The 20,575-nt window shown below is 47.3% G+C and overlaps 1 protein-coding gene across 1 annotated transcript in view; it reads right to left on the bottom strand.

The window, feature by feature from the left end:
* Positions 1-20,575, bottom strand: part of SPTB (spectrin beta, erythrocytic) — a 114,243-nt gene that overhangs the window by 27,254 nt on the left and 66,414 nt on the right. The window contains exons 20-31 of the mRNA XM_015414511.1: positions 20,550-20,575; positions 18,471-18,686; positions 18,197-18,286; positions 17,414-17,698; positions 13,996-14,126; positions 13,554-13,758; positions 12,782-13,156; positions 12,037-12,281; positions 10,923-11,061; positions 4,394-4,478; positions 1,855-2,051; positions 1,282-1,391 (exon numbers count right to left, since the gene is read on the bottom strand). The exon at positions 20,550-20,575 is cut by the window's right edge and continues 271 nt beyond it. Of these exons, the coding sequence (XP_015269997.1) occupies positions 1,282-1,391; positions 1,855-2,051; positions 4,394-4,478; positions 10,923-11,061; positions 12,037-12,281; positions 12,782-13,156; positions 13,554-13,758; positions 13,996-14,126; positions 17,414-17,698; positions 18,197-18,286; positions 18,471-18,686; positions 20,550-20,575 (2,104 nt within the window). The remainder of the gene's footprint in view (positions 1-1,281; positions 1,392-1,854; positions 2,052-4,393; positions 4,479-10,922; positions 11,062-12,036; positions 12,282-12,781; positions 13,157-13,553; positions 13,759-13,995; positions 14,127-17,413; positions 17,699-18,196; positions 18,287-18,470; positions 18,687-20,549) is intronic.

Genomic DNA, 20,575 nt, shown 5'->3' with positions numbered 1-20,575 from the left:
GGTACCAGTTTTGTAACCTAATAAAGCATAACGCTTCCTTGGAAATGTGTGTGGAGATTTACTGGCTGCAGAAAGCTCCCCCCCCAAATCTCCAGCAGTTTCCCAGCCTGGATCTGGCCAACCTAATCCCCACATCCCCTGCTGGTGACCAGGGGGACCTGGCAACCCTAGACAATGACCCAGATTAATAAAGAGGAAGGTCTTGATTATGTTTGATTACTGATTTGTAAGAAAGCTTGTGTATGCAGAAGTCAAAAGATTTAACAGCACAAACACTGCACCTAATCCTGCCAACAGCCACAGAGCCACCTGATCAGAATGTAGCTTATATACATACTAGGAATAAGGCCCGTTGTGGAAATAAATATAACAGAATCTAGGAAGAGGCTCTGGGAGAGTGCTCCGGCTTTGTGCAAACAGTGTCAATTTGCTGTGGCGACCTCAGCAGGGTATAATGACACTGAGTCCACCGTTTTCTCCAGAGGAACTGATCTCTGCTACCTAAAGAACAGTTGTAATTTTGAGCGATCTCCAGCCATCACCTGGAGATTGGCAACGATGGTTCCCCAGAAGAGAATGGTTGGTTTGGAGAGTGGAGTCTATGGCTTTGTACCTGTCCGAGGTCCCACGCCTCCTGAAACCTCACCTTCTCCAGGCTCTATCCCTCACATCTCCAGGAATTTCCCACCTGGAGTTGGCAACCCTATCTCCTACCCAGCCAATCATCAACCTACTTTTATTTCCCCCCCACTCTTCAGCTTTCCAACCCCCCCCAACGTGCAGCCTCTCCCATGCTCTGAAGCCCTGACTACTACGTCACATTGGCTGTCATACGGGGGCCACCTCAGCAGCATATAAGGATACAGAGCCCACCATTTTCTCCAGGGGAACTGATCTCTGCCATCTGGAAAGCAGTTGTAATTTGGAGTGATCTCCAGCCCTCACCTGGAGATTGGACACATTTTACCTCCAAACAGCAAACTGTTTAGAATGTTAGAGGCAAAAGCCAATCAAGTCGCATATGCAAACAACCTCTGTGTTCCGAGGCAAAGGCCAATGAGGCTGCATATGCAAATAACCTCTGTGTTCTGACTGGCTATGGGGGGGAGAGGAACAGCAAACTGTTTAGAATGTTGGAGGTGAGACTCAAGCAATGAAGCCAGTGGATAGGGACAGATTCTGAGTGACACACCAGGGTGCCAACCAATTCCGGAGCCTGTGGAATGTTCTAGAGAAGTGACACCACCATTCGGCTTTTTTATATATAAGGGGATAACCTACCCTGTCTCACGTTCTGTCTCTGGTTCAAAGTCATATTCCAAGTCTGTGGTTCGAGCTATCTTGTGCTGAGAAGGCTCCTCTGGGATTTTTCTCTTTCGTAGTAATTCAAGCTGTAAAACAATTATTGCATTTTGTTGTTCAAAAGCCACATTTTCACATGTCAAGCAGTAAAACACAGGTGCTGCTCCTCCCTCTCTTTTCATGAGCCTTTCTGCTTCTGCTGCAGAACTCCGTCCCACGCCCCCAGCTCACGTCTAGGTTTGCCACAAGCGTAGCCACGGTTTCACCAGGGGAGGCAACTGTAGGCTCGTACTTCTGTAACAGCACTAAAACCAAAACTTCTGCTAACATTCTTTCCTGACAAAAATAATCTTAAAATGAAAATTGTTGATCCAACATTTTTCCCAGAAATAGAAGTTTAATAAAATCTTCAAAGGAAAATAAAACGAAAATCCAAGTCTGGCTTCTAAAAACCATTTTAGGGCCATTTCCCCCAACTAGTCCTTTCCATGGATGTCAGAATAATCATTCCTACTAATCACTGAAAAGTTCTTCTTTCCATGGACCACTTACTGTGGTTAGCCGCTGCAGTGCTGCAAAACGTTCCTCCCACGTGGCTGTGGACTTCTCAAAGGCTTCGTGCCTTTTTAGTAATTTCTCCACACCATCCACTGTGTGTCCATAATCACCGCTGGACAGGTAGGGCTCCTGGGCAATGAGCCATGCCTCAGCCACTGAGGCATCTCTGGAAAACTGACACACCTCTAGCACTGTTGTGAACATAACAAAACAAGGGGGCATGTTACACAAACTCCACATCAGTAGCCATAGGAGCAGGAAATGAGGGATCCTCAAATTCTGATGTCCGTTTTAAGTATATCCAAAAATGAAAATGAGCAGTGTCTGAAGTGTAAAAATGCCCAAATGTAAGTAAACAAGAGGCATTCATAACCTCTCTCAGTGCCCAACCAAATAGTCCAAGAAAACACTCTGTTCTCAAAACACATTGGATTATTTCTATTTCAGCTGACTTTTAATTGAATGGTTTTCTTTTACTTTCTTTTGTTGTTTTATTGATTGTACTAGAAATAAGGCCCGTTGTGGAAATAAATACAATGGGATCTAGAAAGAGGCTCTGGGAGAGTGCTCTGGCTTTGGGCAAACAGTGTCAGTCTGCTTTTAAAACATGAACCTGGGACCTGCACACCACCAGAATACAGCAGGTTCCATATGCAACTGACATTCCAACTGCCTTGGGGGGGGGGGTTGAGGGGTGGAATAGAGGGAAGTCCAATCAGCTTCCATATGCAAAAGACCAGGTTGTCGCAGCAGTTGTGGTGTGGGCAGGACCCGGGCTTTGCCTTCTGATTGGTGGCGATATATGCTGAGGAGCAGTGCCATCAGCCATACACTAAGGGAGTGCATTTTAGAATTAGAACTTTGGCACCCACTATTCAATTATATATAAGGAGAGATGGTTTTTAGTTAGTTGATTTGGATCTTATTAATGATTTATTAGTTGTTCCTTTAAAGGATGTTAACTGCCTCAAGCACTTACCAAAAGTGTTTCAATATATTTTTTTTTAAATTTGAATTTTAGAATAGCCTAATTAGGACATGGAGAATAGGTGTTTCAATAGCTACTAACCATGGTGATGAGAGGGACATTCAGAGGCAGTAAACCTCTGAAGGATTGGGGGAAGCAGGAACTCAGCATTTGTGTAGGAGCCCTGTGTGTACTCAAGCCAGCCACAGAACACTGGGTCAAATGCTAGACATTGGTGAATCCCCATGATTCACAGGAAACTCTTGAGTCCAGAATCCTCCCGGATTTCCCCTGCATCCTGGGTTGGTTTCTCCTTTCATTATTCCACTTTCCTTTACTATATGCTCTGGTGGGGCCTATAAGACTGTCAAACATCACTCTGCTCAGTTTGCCATGAATGCTGGGGGAAGGGAATTCCTTAGGCGGGGAGGAATGAGTGGGGAGTGTGTGACTGCACTATCTTAAGAGGCATAATTCTTCCAAAGCGTCCTTCCTCTCACACAGCAATGTCCTTGAAACTTTTAGTGCCAGCTTGCTTTGGTAGTTCTGATAAGAGCTGTTCTTGAAAAAAGAGCAGTTTCTGTCAGAGCTCTCTCAGCCCCACCTACCTCGCAGGGTGTCTGTTGTGGGGAGGGGAAGAGTTTGTAAGCCGCTCTGAGACACCTTTGGGTTGTAAAGGGCGGGGTATAAATCCAATCTCTTCTTCTCTTCTTCTTCTTCTAGATAACGGGATAGTACATTTTCCCAGGTGAAAGGGGGGTTAGAGACGCTGTGGCTAGGTGGGATGGATGTGATATATGAGTGGGCATTAGGAGGGGTTACATTTGAATTACCTATATCTATGATTGTGCCCGCCAAAATTTTCAGTTCTGACACAGTACTGTTATGACCTGGACCTTGCTTATAACTCAATAAACATATCACAGCCAAAGAGACTGTTGTTGACAGTAACTTGACCAGGAGTTCAATAAAGATTTCCACTATTGTTCTTTTCCCTTTGGGGACAAAGCAATCATAGGGTTTCCAGATATTCTCTTTTTAGAGGACATGTTCTTTTATTTTGGTGTCCGTCCTCTTTTTGTGCTCTTTTAAAAAAAATGATGAAAATGTCCTCTTTTGAGGTTGGAAGGTTAGGATTACAAATATTCCTAGTTAGTAGCAATTTTCACAACTTAAATAATGGGAGTATTTGAAATGAAATTTGTCATAGTGATCACTTGTTTCAAGCAGTCAGTCAGGAAATATGTCCTTTATTGCTTTTCAAAATATGGTAACCCTAAACAATCAGGAATTGCCATAATTTAATCCCAGTATTGAAATGTCTGTGCAGAAAATGCAGAAGTAGAAAATTTCCCCTCTGAATTTAACTGAGAAAAACATTGCTGCTGTTGTGAAAACACGGGTGCAGACACAGCATAAATAAGTGCTTAGAGACTAGGGCTCAGTCATATACAGAAATTCCATTTTAGGCTGGCACTATTCATGGATCCCCAAGGCCCACTCAGAAAAGTATCACTGCCATCTTTTCAGGTCAGCCTAACTAGTAATAGCTTGTGCTGTACTCACACAAGCGAAGCCAGTCCCAGCGTCTGTCCCACTTCTCCACCATTTCTCTCCTTTTCTCTGTCACTTGCACCAGCTTCTCTTTAATCTGAAAAGGAGGGAAAAGATCATTATCTGCCACAAGCTTCATGGCAGTGTAGATACAACATAGAAGGCTTTGGGGGCTTTTTGCAGTTTGCTTTATTTACTCATAATACTTACACAAATCCTGATTTTGTTTGACAAGCCACCAGCCCACATGCAGGCTGATTCCCCACAAGCAGCTGTGCCGCCCTTCCCTCTTCCGTTTCCCCCGCTTGCATTGGTCAATTTCACACTATTGGCTGCGGGGCCGCATTTTGACCTGCAGCTCCCCCCCGATTTCCCCTGCATCTTCTTGATCCCTGTTTTTTGAGATCAAGAAGACGCGGGGGAAACAAGAGAGCGACGGTGGCACAGCTGCTTGTGGGGAATCAGTCATGGTTAAGTGCATTTGATAGGTGTTATGTATTGAAAACTATGTTATGCTTGAGTTCTAAACAGGATTGTAAATAGACCAATCAGAGCTGTGCAATGTTCTGGAGGGAAGCACTCTGATTGTACTTTATCTGTAAATAGTTATTGGTTGTTATCTCACATGTGGGTGTGGCCTCCCAAGCCCGGACTGTTTAAAAGAGAGCCTGTTGCTCTATAGTTTGGTCTTGTTCTTGATTTCTTCTGACTACGTTGAATAAAGCTGATTCACTGTTCACTAGCTGTGTTGAGTCTCTTCCTTAACAATAGGGCTGCCAGGTGCCTACCTTTTCCCAGTCGGGGGCTCCAGGCGTCTTTCCTGGGTCTTCTTGTACACGCATTGCGATGACGTCACCCAGAAGTGACATCATCACGCTAGTCACATCATGGGAGGGACACTCTAGCATTTGGCCAAAAACTCTATGGTCACCATAGAGTTTTGGGCTGAATGCTAGAGCGTCCCCTGCAACGTGCCCAGTGCAATGACGTCACCTCTGGGAGCTCTTTGGGGGTGGGGCTCCCCGGCCAGCCAGTGGGTGGATTGAGGGCCTGATATCAGGGAGAACCCCCCATCAGGGGGATGGCAACCCTAGCATTTGAGCTCACGGATATCACTCTGTGCTGGACTGTGGCCATTGAAAATGAAATACAACACTTAAAACACATCACGCAGAACGCGGCAGCACGAATGTTGATGGTGACACCTGTGCAGGCTCGTATCCACCCTGTGCTGCATGAACTGCACTGGCTGCCTATTGAATACCGGATCTGTTTCAAGGCGCTGGTGCTGACCTTGAAAGCCCTATACAGCCAGGGACCAGCATGCCTTCAGGACCGCCCTCTCCCCATATGAGCCCGGTAGGGCACTGAGGTCCACAAATCAACATCTTTTGGTAGTCCCTGACCTCAGGGACATCCAACTTGCCTCAACTAGGGAGGCCCTGGCCTCCGCCTGGTGGAATTTATTTATTTATTTATTTATTATTTATATTTATACCCCGCCCTCCCCGGAGGCTCAGGGCGGCTAACAACATATAATTAATAACAAAGTAAAACAATAAAACAATACAAAATATTAAAATTGCTTCATAATTTATAACCTATCTAAAACAAAGCTAGCTAAAACCAAGATGGCGGTCCTCTGAACGTCCCAGTCTTGCCCATAATGCAAAAGAAAGTATTTAGGGCTTTGGCAGTCCATGCCCATATCCAGATGTCCTCCCGGGCGTCGATGGTATACTGATGCATTGGTGGTCTAGTGGTGGTGGCGGCTCCTATTCGAAAGCCTGGCGGGAGAGCTCCGTCTTGCAGGCTCTGCGGAACTGTCCTAGGTCCCGCAGAGCCCTGATCTCCTCTGGGAGCTCATTCCACCAGATAGGAGCCGCCACCGAGAACGCCCTGTTCTTGGTCATTTTTTTTTTGTGGGGGGGGGCAGACCCCCCCCCCCCCAACTGTCAGTAGACATCTGGGTACCCACTCTTCCGTTGTATCTTAGTTGATCTGATTGACATCTTAATTGACATCTGATTTAATTTATGTAACATGGTATTTTATGATTCTATATTGTTTTACATTGTTATTTTAAAGCTGTTTTTAATTGGTATTGTATTGCTACTGATGGAAGCCGCCCTGAGCCTGCTTGTGGGGAGGGCAGGATATAAATTCAATAAAATAAAGATAAATAAAATTAAAAAATAAATATTAAAATCCACCCATTACAGGTGGAAAGCATTATTTTCCCCATAGCTCTTTGCCCAATTAGAAAGACTGTGCTTGAAGAAAAGTACAACCATAATGCCCAATCTAAGCAAGACAGAAGCAGAATTCTATACACAGATCTACCCCATTCATGTATAAAGTGGGATTGGCAATTTCAGAGGACAGTGGAGTATGCAAGCAGCATTGCCAGCAGGCCAGGGGGAAATGTCCTGTCCCTTTAATAGAGGCGTAATGTGAAATGGGCCGTTGAAGCTTTTCATGGCACGGAGGGAAATCTCGTCAGCTGGTATTTGCTGCCCATCAAAACGATATTAGAGACAGAGCTACCCTCCCATTCATGCCTACTTCCACCCCTCCCTCGGGTGCCTTTTCCTTCCAGCTCAACTCCCTTTTGGTATTAAAGCCCGGCAAGGAGAAAAAGAAAATGGCAGCCCAGGGGCACTTTCGTTCCAGCATGAGCTTTTGTGAGACAAGAGTGCCAATTTCTTCGGGTGCCAATTAGAGGGGAAACGTCTGCTGCCAGGGCTGCCAACCTCTACGTTGTCAGCAAGCTGCCAAAGAACTCTGTGTGATGTATAACACCATCCCTGTTTAGGGTTTCCCTCCCCCTCCTTAGCGCTCCTTAGTGATACCCAAATGCGCATGCTTACTGGTATAATGAATCGCACGTTTACTTGTCTTATGCATTCCTTTCTATGAACGCTAGTTCTGCTTTGAAACATGCTTATCTGCAAGGTCACAGGTGCGGAGAGGAGATGGCTTTGCGTAATCTATAATGAGTTAGAGTGTGAGAATAACTAATTGTTTATCTTTTAGGAAACCGTTGCTTCTCAGACTAAGCGCGCGAATCTGAGAATCTACCCGCGTGAGCGGGAACCAAGTCCATTGGTTATTGTCGGTTTGAATTTGCTTTACTATCCCCTGCTTTGACCCTTCCAAGTTATTCTAAACAGTGAACGTGTTCCTGTTCCATCATGGCTTCAATAAAATACTACTTTGCTACAAACGTGTATTAATTGCAAGTTGTGGGGATCGGACATACGTGAGGCCTGGAGATCTCCTGGAATTACGACCCACCTCTTCCCCCCCCCCCCCCCGGGCACTGTCTGATCAATGTGTGCAAAATGATTTCCCTAGAACCTGCGTCTGGAAAAGTGAGCTCTGACTCACAAAAGTTCGTGCTAGAATAAACATTACTCTCTCAGGTGTTGCTGGACTTCTGTTTTATTTTGCTGCAACAGACTAACACGGCTGACCCTCTGGAATTATCACAAGAGCAAAATGCACCCCTTTGGTCCTTTGAACTGCATCCTGCTCCCACACACTTTAAATGTGAATGTGGAAGACCCGCACTTGAAGTCTTGGGTCTGCTGCTATCATGTGTAGTCTGGGCAGTTTATTCCCAAATCCAAGGGGAGGGGCTTGTCAAACCTCGCACCCAGCTCTGTTTGCCATAACAAAAGGGGGAAGGGGACTTCCTATGGGGAGGGGAGTGATAGATGTCTGTGTGAACCGTTTGCTCTTAGCGGCATAACTTTCCCAAGGATGACACCTCCCCCTCCCCATGGGGGGGTGAGATGCCTGGAGACCTTTCGGAGCCTGATTGCTTTGCAGATAGTGCGATACTGGGGGGCAGATGTAACCGGTGCAGTGAATGTGACGTGTGTGTACCCTGCTATGGGGGGGGGGGTTTCCTTTCAAATTGCCTATATTAACTGGGTGCCCGCCAAAATAATTGGTTCTAACACAAGGATGCTTTAACCTGGAACTTGCTTACTTTTCTCAATAAACAAATCTTTTGCTAAAGAGAGAGTCATTGAAAGTAACTCTGCCAGGAGTCTGACAGAGTGTTGGAACTCCTTTACTCTCTGATCGTCGCACCACCACCGTGATGGCAGACGAATGCGGAGGTGCCGGGGCAAGTGCAGGGACCAGGTCCAAAACTGAGAACCGACCCTGACCAAAAAACCGGAGAGAAGACCACAGGCACCAAACCCAAGGATCAAGTTCTCTTCAAGATGAAGAGCAGGTGGGAGAGCAGCGACCAATGGAAAGAGCCCGCCTGGCTTCTGAGCACTCCAGGGCACAGAGGAGCGCAGGGGTGCTCAGACCGGGAGAAGAGGTATTGCACACTTTCCACAATGACCCAAAGCAGATGAGATTGATGGAAGACCGTGAGGAGACCTATGCCGACCAGAGCCACACCAACCTCCGAGCCAAAGTGAGGGAATCGAAGGATGGGCTCCAATTTCTCATCAAAAACCTACCGAAGGTGGTGAAAGAATTGATGGAGAAGGAGCCGGAGGAGTCCAAAGAAGAGGTGCCCGAAGAGCCAACGATGGTGGAGGGGGCAGGCCGCCTGGGCAGGGCCCCGTTGGCTCCCAGGCCAGAGAGGGAATGGCCCCAGGATGCTTTGGAAGCGACTTTCCATGGCAGCCCTGGGAAGACAGCCTTCTTTGCCATACAGGTGTGCAAGTTCCTGCGAGAGTGGGGGCACACTTTCGCTTCCAATGAGTACCGAGTCGACCATGTGGGGTCACAATTACGAGATCGTGCTGCTGACTGGTTCATGGGGCTCTACAACATTGGGGTGCTGGAGCTACGCGACGCTGATGCCTTCATGCAAGCACTATGCCAGCAGCATGAAGACCCCCTCAAACTGGAGAAGACCCGTACCTGACTCCGGGATTTGAGACAAGGAAGCCGGTCAGTGCAAGAATACTTGGACGAGTTCAAGACCTATGCAGCCAAGCTCCAGGGGCGGCCTGAAGAAGTCCTCATTGAATTCTACCACGTCGGCCTGAACACCACCATTCTGGAGAAGGCGCTGGCCCAAGGCAACCCCCTACCTTTGGGTGGCTGGATTCAGGTAGCTTGTGAAGCAGAAAACTGGCACAACCCAGTGAGGCTGTACCAGCAGAAGACACCCTGGAAAAACGTTGGGGTGAGGGAAGCCAAGCCGAAGCAGAGGTCCCGTGCCCGAAAGAGATCGAGAGCACCGGATGTGACTGGGGTTGTGTCTGCAGTGCAGGACATCTGGGCACTTCGCAGTAAATTGCCCAGGTGTGAAGAGCCCAGGAGGAGAGCGATGCAAAGGAATCAAGGAGAAGAGACCAAAGACCCCAAGTAAACTCCCCAAGGCACCCAAAGCATTGCAAGCCAAAGCCCGAGACACCATGAAGGGGACCTTGTCCAGTGGAAGGGAGTCGCCTCGGCCGGCGGGAAAAGGCTGTACCTGCTGTGAAGGGCGCCAGCCGGCAGGTCCGAGAGAACACGGTGCAGGAATCATTGAGACCTCCTCCCCCCTTTTCTATTTAACTGTAACTATAATCAACCCCAAAGGGGGAACACACATTAAGGTGAGGGCCCAGTTTATCCTTATCACACCCATTTGAGGTGTCTTAGGCTCAGAGAGAACGACTGGCCACCCAGTGAGCTTCAGGGCAGAGTGGGGGGGGGGGTCTGAAACCAGTTCCACTCGATCACAGCCCAACAGTCCAATCTCTGCACTGCACCACGCTGGGTCATCTGATGATGATGATCCCCTCACCCTTCTCATAAAGTTTGCTCCTGCTCTCAAAATCCCGTTCAATTCCTGCCCAGTTCGGCTTGTTTCTCTCCTCTGTGCATAATTCTTGCCAGCTGTAGCATTTTTACACTCCACACTATCCTACAACAAATGGCAAATATTGTTCCCCTTCTTTTCTGAGGAAACAGTGAAAAGTTCATCATAGATAGGTGTGATCCCACCTTTGAATGAGCACAACCCCCCCCCTTAGGTTGGTAGCAGGCCAATCGGATAGAATCAAGGTACAATTTCTCCTTGCTTCACGAGATCCGGAGATCATTGAACTGACCGCTAAGTTTCTCCATGGTTTTATAAAATGGAAGAGTGACCCTGATCATATTAATGATTCTTAATTTATAAGTCTAAAAACTTAAGTTTAAAAGTTTAGAATGCCAATTTATTTTATGATTCAGGCATCCTTTGTATGCTCAAATCTAGCTTGTGACAACTTGAGTTAGGCCTGACATAGCCATGACTATCTATTTTATAATTTCTTTTGGACTGTATTACTGGAAAATGCTTCTAATATTGTATGCCAATAAAAGGTATTTGAATTGAATGAGCACAAATGACATCTTCTGAACTGAACTTTTAACGGGCTGCTATAACTGTCATAGTGGGAGCACAAAATTCAAACCAGAGTCATACGGGGCCGGAAGCTCTTACATCTCAGTGAACCTACAAAGGAGGCAGTACATGCAGTATTTTTACTCATTATATCCTTCAACAAGGCTCACACATGAAGACCCTCACCTCAGCCATCGCATGGTGTTTGCGCTGCAGCAATGTTTTGCCAAGATCGATGCAGGTGGTGAAGCTTTTGTCTCTGGTGTCTATCTCAGATTTAATGCCTTGGTGGTATTTCATCAGAAGTTCCACAGATGAAACATCCCTTCAGTGTGGAAGATATTTGAGAAATAAGCAGGACATTTTTAACAGTCAGAAATTCTCAAAAACGCAGCATGCAGTACTGAAAAATGCAGCATTCCTTTAGATGTTATACAGTTATGATACAAGGTAACTGCAGACAACTGTTTCCAAAGACACACAAACCCCATGCCTGACTACACATCATGTTTTTCCATGGGTTGCATCTGGATTCCACATATTGACTTTCAGTCAGATGCTGACTGCAAGTTCCCCACCACATGCTTGGGAGCTGAATTCCCAGGAGGAAATTCACAGCTGACATCTTACTGAAAGTCAGGAGGCTGAAGTTGGTTCCTTATTCGCACTTCCTTATTCATTCCTTATTTGTTACTTATTCGTGTAGTCAGAAACACTAGGGAGAGTGAGTTGGAAAGCTCTGAACCCCAAAATAAGGTCTGGACCACCACGTATCATATACCCCCACATTCACAGGACTCTCCCCTTCGAGGGGACACATTCTGTGTGCTGGTCCAAAGCACGGTTCTGGTGCCAGCTGCTCCAAAGTGCAGTGCCCCCAGGACAGTCACACAGGCAGACACTGGAGCCAGGCTGCACCCCAAAATAATCTTGTGACCAGCCCAAATGACACATCCCCACGTTCTGGGGACTGGGCCCTGCAAGGTGACATACAGTGATGCCCGGTCCAAACACCGGTTCTGATGCCACAAGCTTCTATTCGCAGGCCTTCCCCGAGGGTTTGGGAAGGGGAGGATCTTGGTGAATTATAATGCCATTCAGTCCACCCTCCAATGTAACCAGTTTCTCCAGGGAAATTGATCTCTGTAGCCTGGAGCTAAGTTGTAATTCTGGGAGATCTCCCCAAGCCCAAACTGGAGACTGGGAACACTAACTGGAATGCTTAAGCCTGCACAGGGTTGGGTTAGCATTTGCAAGGGGAAAGGGGCAAGAAGCTGGTTCTATTCCACCACCTGGTTACCTGGGCTTTTCCTGGGTTTCAATCTGCCGTATCACATTTTCCATCCAAAATATCAGGTCCCGGACCAGGCTGAAGAAACGGAACTTCTCGGCTGTGTCGACCAGCTGATCCCGCCGCCCCTCACAAGCTGTGAGCAAGGCCTTCCAAGCCTTAACTACATCTTGCTCTTGTTTCTGGATAGCGACTGCCTTTTCCCCAGCATAGGCGGCTTGCAGACGAACTGCTACTTCTTGGAAATGCTGAACCTGTCACAGAAGTCCAGAGAAAAGAAGACTTGCATTGAACTCTGGGAAACCCTGAGTTCAAATCATCCACTCAGCCAAGATTGGGCAGATAACTTTCTATTCGACCCAGTTTTCCTAGGCTGAAAATGGAGACATTAATAGCTTGTTTCACAGGGTTCTTTTGAATCTGGATGATAAGGACTTAGACATTTGCCCCTTCTGAGCCTTCATCTCAGAGATGTTTGGAAGAATCTCACTTAATGTTCAAAAATCTTTCAAGGAGAGTCATTCTCAATCAGGTCATCAACACCAACACTCAAACTGTCCCTTCGGCATAACATGCCTCCAATCTGAGACTCCATTAAGTTGCAAAGTAAATAAACTAGCAAAATGAGAAAATATAATGGTTAACACCCCAGAAGTATTCTCATATATAGGCTTCCTAGTGTCCATAGTAGGGGCAGACTTGACTTCATTTTGCCATATTGGTTCTTCATGCCTTCCAATAATGAAGTAGTTACCTGAATTCCCAGCAAGTGGATGTCATGCTCAAAAGCTGTGTGCATCCTGTGGAAAGACTCTGCTGTGTTGACATCTCGGCCTAATTCCTTGGGTAGCTCTTTGTGCTTCTCCTCTATGAGAACCAGGATCTCGCCACCATCATAGAAGAACTTGTGTAGGTCGTAGGAGGCAGCCAACAGCTGCATCCTGGTGTCAATCAGTTCCAACAGATCAGCCCAGCTCTCATTCAAGCTGTCCTTCATTTCTGCAGTCATGGCAGCCTCCGGGTGACCAGCATCAATCAGCTGCTCAATTAGGAGATTGACATTGTCCACCCGCTCCTGCCCGATGCTTCCGGTTTCCCTGGCAAAGTCACGGAACTTTTCCCGCAGCAGCTAGTCAAGAAACAAACCAACATGAACATATGAGCATGCTAAGAATTCTGGCCCCATTCAAATCTTTCATATTTTAATCAAAAATGGTAAAACATCATTGCAGTTCATATATCATATGCCTGGATATATTTCATACACTCTTGTGCTCAGTCGTTATAACAGACACCCCTGCTTATAAACAGCCAGTCTTTCCATTAGCAATGTACAGGTCTTCCCATGCTAAGGGAAATTCTAATGCACCCAGCCATTTGACAGCAATTTCCCCTCCAGCTGCCAAGCAGCACTGCTTACAGTCTGTTGTACTCATTCACACTGTACTATGCTAAGGCATTACGGGCTAAGAAACATGGCCATGATGACCAGGGCCAGGACACATTCTCCCAGGGCTTTTGCTCACAGTGACGTGGTCAAGGTCTTGCCCCATCTCTTGGGATGATGCCACTACATCTCTCTCTGCGATCCACTGCTCAAGGTCATCGACTTCTCGTTTCAGCTGGAAGAGGTGGTACATGTGCTCCAGCTTATGTTTGCGTTCCTCAGCCAGATCCTTCAAGCTTGCATACTGCTTGTCTACTTGCCCCTGCAACCGGATGATCTGCTCCCTAGGGGAAAAAACCACACACACACACACACACAAAGTTTTTGTGACAAGTTTCCTGTCAAAGAAAAATAAACAGCACAATCCAGTAGTTTCTGGAAAACTCAACCTGATTTGTAAAATGACGTGCTGTATGACCTTCGATCAGTCACCACTGTGCTCTGTAGAGCTTTCCCCCACTTCCTGGCCATTACCCACTACAACTTCCAAATCGTAAACAGCATTCATTATAGACACGCACCCTTCTGGATGGCCAGTGGAAAGCAGCCTCTGAGCCCGGCCAGCCAGCTGTTTGATGTTTTTCCCATAATCTTCCATGGATCGCTGCTGCCGAAGGTGTCTCTTCAGCATCACAATCCCACTCTCTTCATCCTGGAACCACAAAATCCCTTCAGTCATTGATGGGGTCTTTTCTTGCTTCACAGCGGAGTCAGTACCACAGGGCGCAGGCCTGTTAGCCCACAGGTTCTTCAAGGAAATTGCAATACTAGGCACACTTACCAAAGAGTAAGCTCTGCTGAACTCAGTGGATGTGCTTCTGAGTAAATGTGCATGTCCACTAATCAATCCCCCCCGCCCCCCCCCCCGGGGGAAGGTCTTAGTACACTGTGCCCCCATGCGGCTATAGTCATTTTATTTATTTATGTCATTTCTCTAGTAAATGTGTTGCAGGGCAGAAATACGAAGAAACTCTAGATCCAAGTGGAGGCAGCCTCCCAAAAGCAGCCACTCACTTCCATTCCAGAGGGAAAAAAATGTTGGCGTGAACGACTCAGCATGCCTGGGCTTGGGGGGGGGGGGGCTACCTCACCCCAGAAGGGTGCCCAGGTGCCCTCTCTCCTTGCGTGGGATGCCTCTCTTTGTCTCGCCCTGGGAGCTGCCCTCTGACCCCTCCTCTCTCTCTGCACATGGCCTTCCATGGAGGCACAGGTCTCTGCAGGCCTCTCCTGTGGGCACGGTGCCCTCAAACGCCCACACACAGGATGCCAGACAAGCCGGCCCTTTGTGACTGGGGAAGTAGGACTCTTTAGATTAGGCGCCTTTCTCTTCTTTTGACCGCAACATGAATGCGAACTGGATCTACCTGAATAAATGTAAGCTTACCTTTTTTGCAATAGACTTCTTGGGAGATGTATTTACTGCACTCAGTATCACGTTTCTATGACCGGGCAAACTCTGCTATATTAACCAAATTCCCAATAAAAAGTACTTCTCTCTTCTACCTTATCATGCATTAGCTCTTTTGTCCTCCTCTGTTACATAGCTCATTACTGCTCTCTCCCCCCAGTTTCATTCACATAGAGGATGACTCAGGACCACAGTAGGGGAGATCCATAATTAGAATTTCCCACAATTTTTGGAAAGGCCAAAAGCAGCTGCAGGTTTGGGGACAGTTAGCATGCACCCTCCTAATTCCACACCCCACAGCCTTCTAAAACACCACAGGAGAGCCTAATCTACTTTGTCTTTCTGCTGCAGTCTATTTTACATAAAGTGACTCCTAGCAAGCAGAGCCCAGATAGCTTGAAGAACATTTTAAATGAGGAGCATTACTGGATCCCACCACTGTGCTCAACAAAGTCTGAAGCCCTTCCACCAGCTTAAGGAGCCCTCCCCGATGGAACTGGCTCTGCCTCTGGTAGAAGAGTCACTTATGTTGGAGGAAGTCTCCTTAGGCGGGAGGAAAGCTTTAGACTTCCCGTATTTCCATGATGTTTTGTGCTTCCATGCCAATTAAGGTTCTGTGTGTGTGTGTGTGTGAAAGCTTTAGACGTTGCAGAGGTGCATGGTAGGATACACCCCTATGAACATTAACACAGGGAGCGGTGGCGCAGGCGGTAAGTGAAGCCTGCTTTAACATCTAGCCGAACAGCTCCCTGGTCCCAGCTCCCGCCCACCCAGTGACTCGAAAGCCCATTAAAGGGCAAATAGACAAATGGGTACCTGCTATTAGAGTGGGGGGGGCACCCGTCCCTTGTGTAGCGGCGGCAGCGGTGAGTGATGAGCGGCGGTGGCAAAGAAGTATGGCGGCAGCTGGCAAGGCAAAAAGCGAGCGAAGGAGGCCGGACCAACAAGCGCGGAGGCAGAGCATCGCAGCAGGCCGGATCCTAGTCTGGACAGAGGCCGCAGCGAGCATGTGCGGAAGTGCGAGTGGCCCAGGCCCCGAAAAGGAATCGCAACAGCCGGAAAGCGCAACTTCAAAGACCAGCGCCAGAGAGGATGCCGCCGGACCATCTCCCGCAAGAAAGACAATAACGAAGATCCGCTACAAAATAGGCGTGCCTGGCAGGCTTGTCACTTTCCCTATATGTATGTGGCCCTGGGCTAGGATTTGTGTTAATTGAAACATGTAAGCCGCTCAGAGCCCTAAGGGGGTGAGCGGGATACAAACTGAAGGAATAATAATAAATAATAATAATAACAGGTATTATATATTTATTTGAGAGATCTGGACTGTTGCGTATTTGTGGTGGGTGGGGAGCAACACAATGGTGGCATTTCTCACCCTCTGTGACCAGTGAGCAGTTCCAGTGTTTGCTTACCAAGGCCAAAGCCCCTATGACTAGCACCATAATTTCATCTCTCCTCTCTTCTGGCCTACCTGCCACACTCGGGTCCTCGTGTGCCATGGATTTCACATGTTCTCTTTTCACTGCCTTTGATGCTTTGTTCTTTCACTTTGGGGAATAGGGAGGGCAGACTGTTTGAGAGTGTGTGTGTCTAAGACTGCTTTGCCACGCTAATTTACAACTGCTCTCCAAGTGGGTCTCCCAACACTGGGAAGAATGCACAACGACCTTGAATGCCTGCCTCCGCTAGCCGGCTTTTAGTAGATAATGTAACTGTAGGTTTGCAGGTGGGGGGAGGAGGGCTAATGAGGCATGCTAGGTTGAATGGGTTGGTTGGACCGGTCACCGGGGGGGGGGGTCTTGTTTGAATCATGTATAGTTTCAGAACTGGCACCAAAGGAGTCAGTTCTGACACGAATGATCTTAGGCTGAAACATCTTCATATCTCAATAAACAAATCACTGCCAAGAGAGTGTTGTGGGAAGCAAGTTTGTTCAAGAGTCTGACAGTACCTCCCAAATGAGTCTGAGGGAGAGGGGAGGTGCTGCTTCATTCTTGGCACCCAAAATACTCCTGAATAAGTCTGGGGAAAACGCTACCTAAACACTTGATACCACCATGCAGAAATCTAAAATATTCTTCAAATCCTGCCCCTGAGTCCTATGTGGAACAAGCATAGACATGTCTCAATAACTCAGCATTTTTTGCCCCTGCCCCTGCCACGAACTAGGAGAAATTTCTTACAAACTTTCATTCTGCAAGCAAACACACAGTGCATCCCATTGGATTCTATTAGTGCTGCTCTGGAATTCAGTGAGTATGGGACTGAAGAAAAAGGATGACTCTTGTTTGGGCTTCATGCCTGAAAATTGCAGGGAAAAGCAACACCTGTGAAATTGTTTTTTTGGTCTTCTGCTACTTGTTGTGAGGCACGAAGCTCCTACTGGAGACAGTCTTCACAGTCCTTGGCATTAGCAAGCTTGCTTCCCTGACTCCACTGGAATGGGGCCGTTTAACTGCTTGGAAAGAATAATTCCTCTGCTGCGTCAAGTATAGTGGGCTGATTATCGATAAACAAAATGCCATTACCTTTGGTTTCTCATCTGTTATCATATAGAGCTCCTGCTCACTTATCCAGGCTTCAGCTTCCCCAGCATCCAAGTAATATCGTTGAGCCTCACTTGCTTCTTCCAGACGCTGCAACCTTTTTGAAGCTTCCTCTTGCAAAGTCCCCCAGGAGTCCCTCAGCTGCTTAAGGTGCTCTTCAATATCCCTGAAGTCTCCGTCCCCATCTGCTCCAGCCAGCATACTCTCCCCTCTGCAAAGGATCTCTTCAATGCGTGGGGCATGTCCAGCAATTTCCTTCTGCAGAGTCTAGCAGGGAACAATTTTAAAGGAGGGGCTGAATAAGCTCAGAAACACATTTGCTCTCTGAACAGAACTGTCCCTTCTGTTGGGGAGCCTGAAGAAGAATGATCAGTGAGGAAGGTATGAAATATGATGGAAAGATTCCAGAACGCAACATGCAGACTCGTGCACCTATGCATGTGCAATGCACACTCATGGAAATTAAGTTCCCAATAAAAGAAATGGGAAGTCTGCATGGGGCACCTGTGCACTTTATAACAGGTGAACCAGCACTGAGGTTCAATCCAGACAGAAATGAAGTACCAGAACCCCAGGATAGTGGTTTATTGCCTGTTCCGTATGGGATAGCACTTGTCTTAAGGGAACATTGATTTCTCCCTGTTTGATATCAGCTACACTGCACTCACCACCAGGGTGTTTGAAAATATTAACAAAAATCTAGTCAACCTGGAAATGGGATTTCACTGAATGGGGAAAAGCAGAGGAGTAAATGGATAGACTCACCTGGTTTTTCTTCATCAGCAACTGTACTGACAGGAGGTCTGTGCCGTGGTCAGTGGACTGAGCAAGGGGGAGACGCTCCTTAACCCAAAGCTAGAATACAGAATAATGAATATGTAAATTCAAGTATCTTGCCCATAAGCCCCACCAAGACTGGTTGTGCTGGAGGAACAGAGCATCCTATTCTCTAAGTCAGAATGCCATGTCCAAAGATATTACAGTTAGAGGACAATTCTAGTTTTTACTAAGGACACATTCAGATGATTGAGTAGCTCACCCGTTCGTCTGCCAGATCTCGGTCCAACTGGTATTTGGCCCTGGCTGTCTCTAGCTGCTTCCTCCTCTGACACAATGGCTCCAGAAGGTCCTGGAAGCGCTTCTCAAGAACCTCCTGCTTGCCATCCACTTCCTGCATTTCCCCTCTGGCTGGAGGAGCCTGAGACAGCAATTCTTCCATCTCCCTCTTCCGCACACTTACTTGTTCATCCAGGCGCTGAAATGAGAGAATCTCTATTCACCCAGCCATCTTGCTCACTTCAGATTTTCTGTCCACTCAAGCCTTTGGATCAGGTTCAATATTAACAAATGGCTCCAGTCTCAAAAATAATTAATACAGTGATTCCCCTCTCCAAAAGAGACCTTACAAAAGCGTTCACCTGTCAGCCACAGTCTACCCCAGGCTATGGATTGGGATGATGCCTGAGGTTCACTGGGAGCAGGAAGGGATGGAAGATAGTAGAGCCATGAAAAGGTGGAGAACCCCTGTATTTAATGGTGGAAGTCTGAGTGAAGGCGGGGCTGGGGCTGGGGGTTCAGTCTGCAAGCAAATGTACCTGAATCTTCAGGTCAAGGAACAATACCCTAATGATGAGGAACTTTGCACAGCTCCTCATTCCAATCTTGCAGAGAGCCCAACTAAGCATCATAATTATATCTCCCGTGCTATTAAAACAAACTTTTATAAGAAGCCTCCCAGACGTTCTGTGGAAGATGTTTCCAAACCTTTCTTTGCTGAACCAACTGTCAGGGTCCCTGTGCATTTTGCATTTTACAGCTCGTCTGTCATTGGGAGAGGAGGTTCCTCTCTCTCTCTCTCTCTCTCTCTTTTTGATGTTCCCCGGGGCTTGTCACCTTAGTGATGCCAAATGTCCTGGCTTCTCAAATGTCTGTGATCTTGTTGTCCATACTAAGTAAAGGCTACGTGCCGATGAGGGAAGGGGGGGGGGGGGCTGATGGTTCGTTCTGGCGGGCAAATACTGTGGGGGGTTTGATTGGGTCCTGATCTGTAGTGCCTTTACTTGAATCCACTACCTTTGCGCGTTTAACTTCAGTCCTAGCAATAGATATGTCTAGGATGGTATCTATCAACTGCCTCAATAAAATTAGCTTTCTACAAACTGGTTGGTGTTGAGAACTGATTTAACCAGGAACCTGACAATTTGTTAGGACTCCCCTTTTCTTCCTCAACCTCCTGCACCACAGACGTGATGAGTGGAGAGGACGGGGAAATCCCTACAACTATCTGCTGTTCCATCATATAGGGTTCTCTGTGCACAGAGGCAGGGTCTATTCCCGTCCTTTACCTTCCTTCTATATTGAAACCGCCTGCTGCACTCATATACTCTCATGCAGCTGTGGGTGTAAAGTGCAATCATAGTCCACACGGCATTCCCCCTCGCAATGCTGGAGTAAGGTTGCCAACTCTGGGCTGGGAAACTCCTGGAGATTTTGTGGGTGGAGCCGGGGGAGGGGAGGGACCTCAGCAGGTGATGATGTCACGGAGGCCTCCCTCCAAAGCAGCCATTTTCTCCAGGGGGACTGATCTGTTTTCTGGAGATCAGTTGTGATCTGTTGTGATTCTGGGAAGCCCCACATGGAGGTTGGCAACCCTAAGCGGGAGGAACACTCTTCTCCCACCGCAAAACATGGCAGTTTAATATGGGGGAAAGGAAATACAATGGCATGCTCCGTACCACTCCACTCAGCAAATGTTGAATGCCTCCTCCATCTGCTAGAGGAAGACCCTCTTCAACTGCAAGAAGGCACCTGAGGCTAGAGGAAGGCTTCAGGATGCATGCTAGTATTCCCACAGTGGAACTACAAGTCCCACAAAAGTAACATGTACTGTGCCAAAAGAAAATGCCTGGGAAGTCCGTAAGGTGCTTCATGTTTTCCATGCTAAGAAAAGATGAATGGGCAATTTGGAGAAGTACTGGGGGTGTGACTGCCTCACATTTGTAGTAGACTGTATTGTAGTAGACTGTACTGTATCACCACCACTGCCAAACCCGGCCTGCCTCATAGTCACCCCCGCAAAGGCCGGAAGCTGCTTACTTGAGAGTGCCCGTCCATGTGCTTTTGAGCTGGGGAGGGAACGCGAGT

The sequence above is a fragment of the Gekko japonicus genome, unplaced genomic scaffold (assembly GCF_001447785.1).
Source record: "Gekko japonicus isolate JY-2015 unplaced genomic scaffold, Gekko_japonicus_V1.1 scaffold446, whole genome shotgun sequence".
Taxonomy (NCBI): Eukaryota; Metazoa; Chordata; class Lepidosauria; order Squamata; family Gekkonidae; genus Gekko; species Gekko japonicus.
Note: the sequence above shows the minus strand (reverse complement) of the source record. Positions and strands in the feature narration are given on the sequence as shown.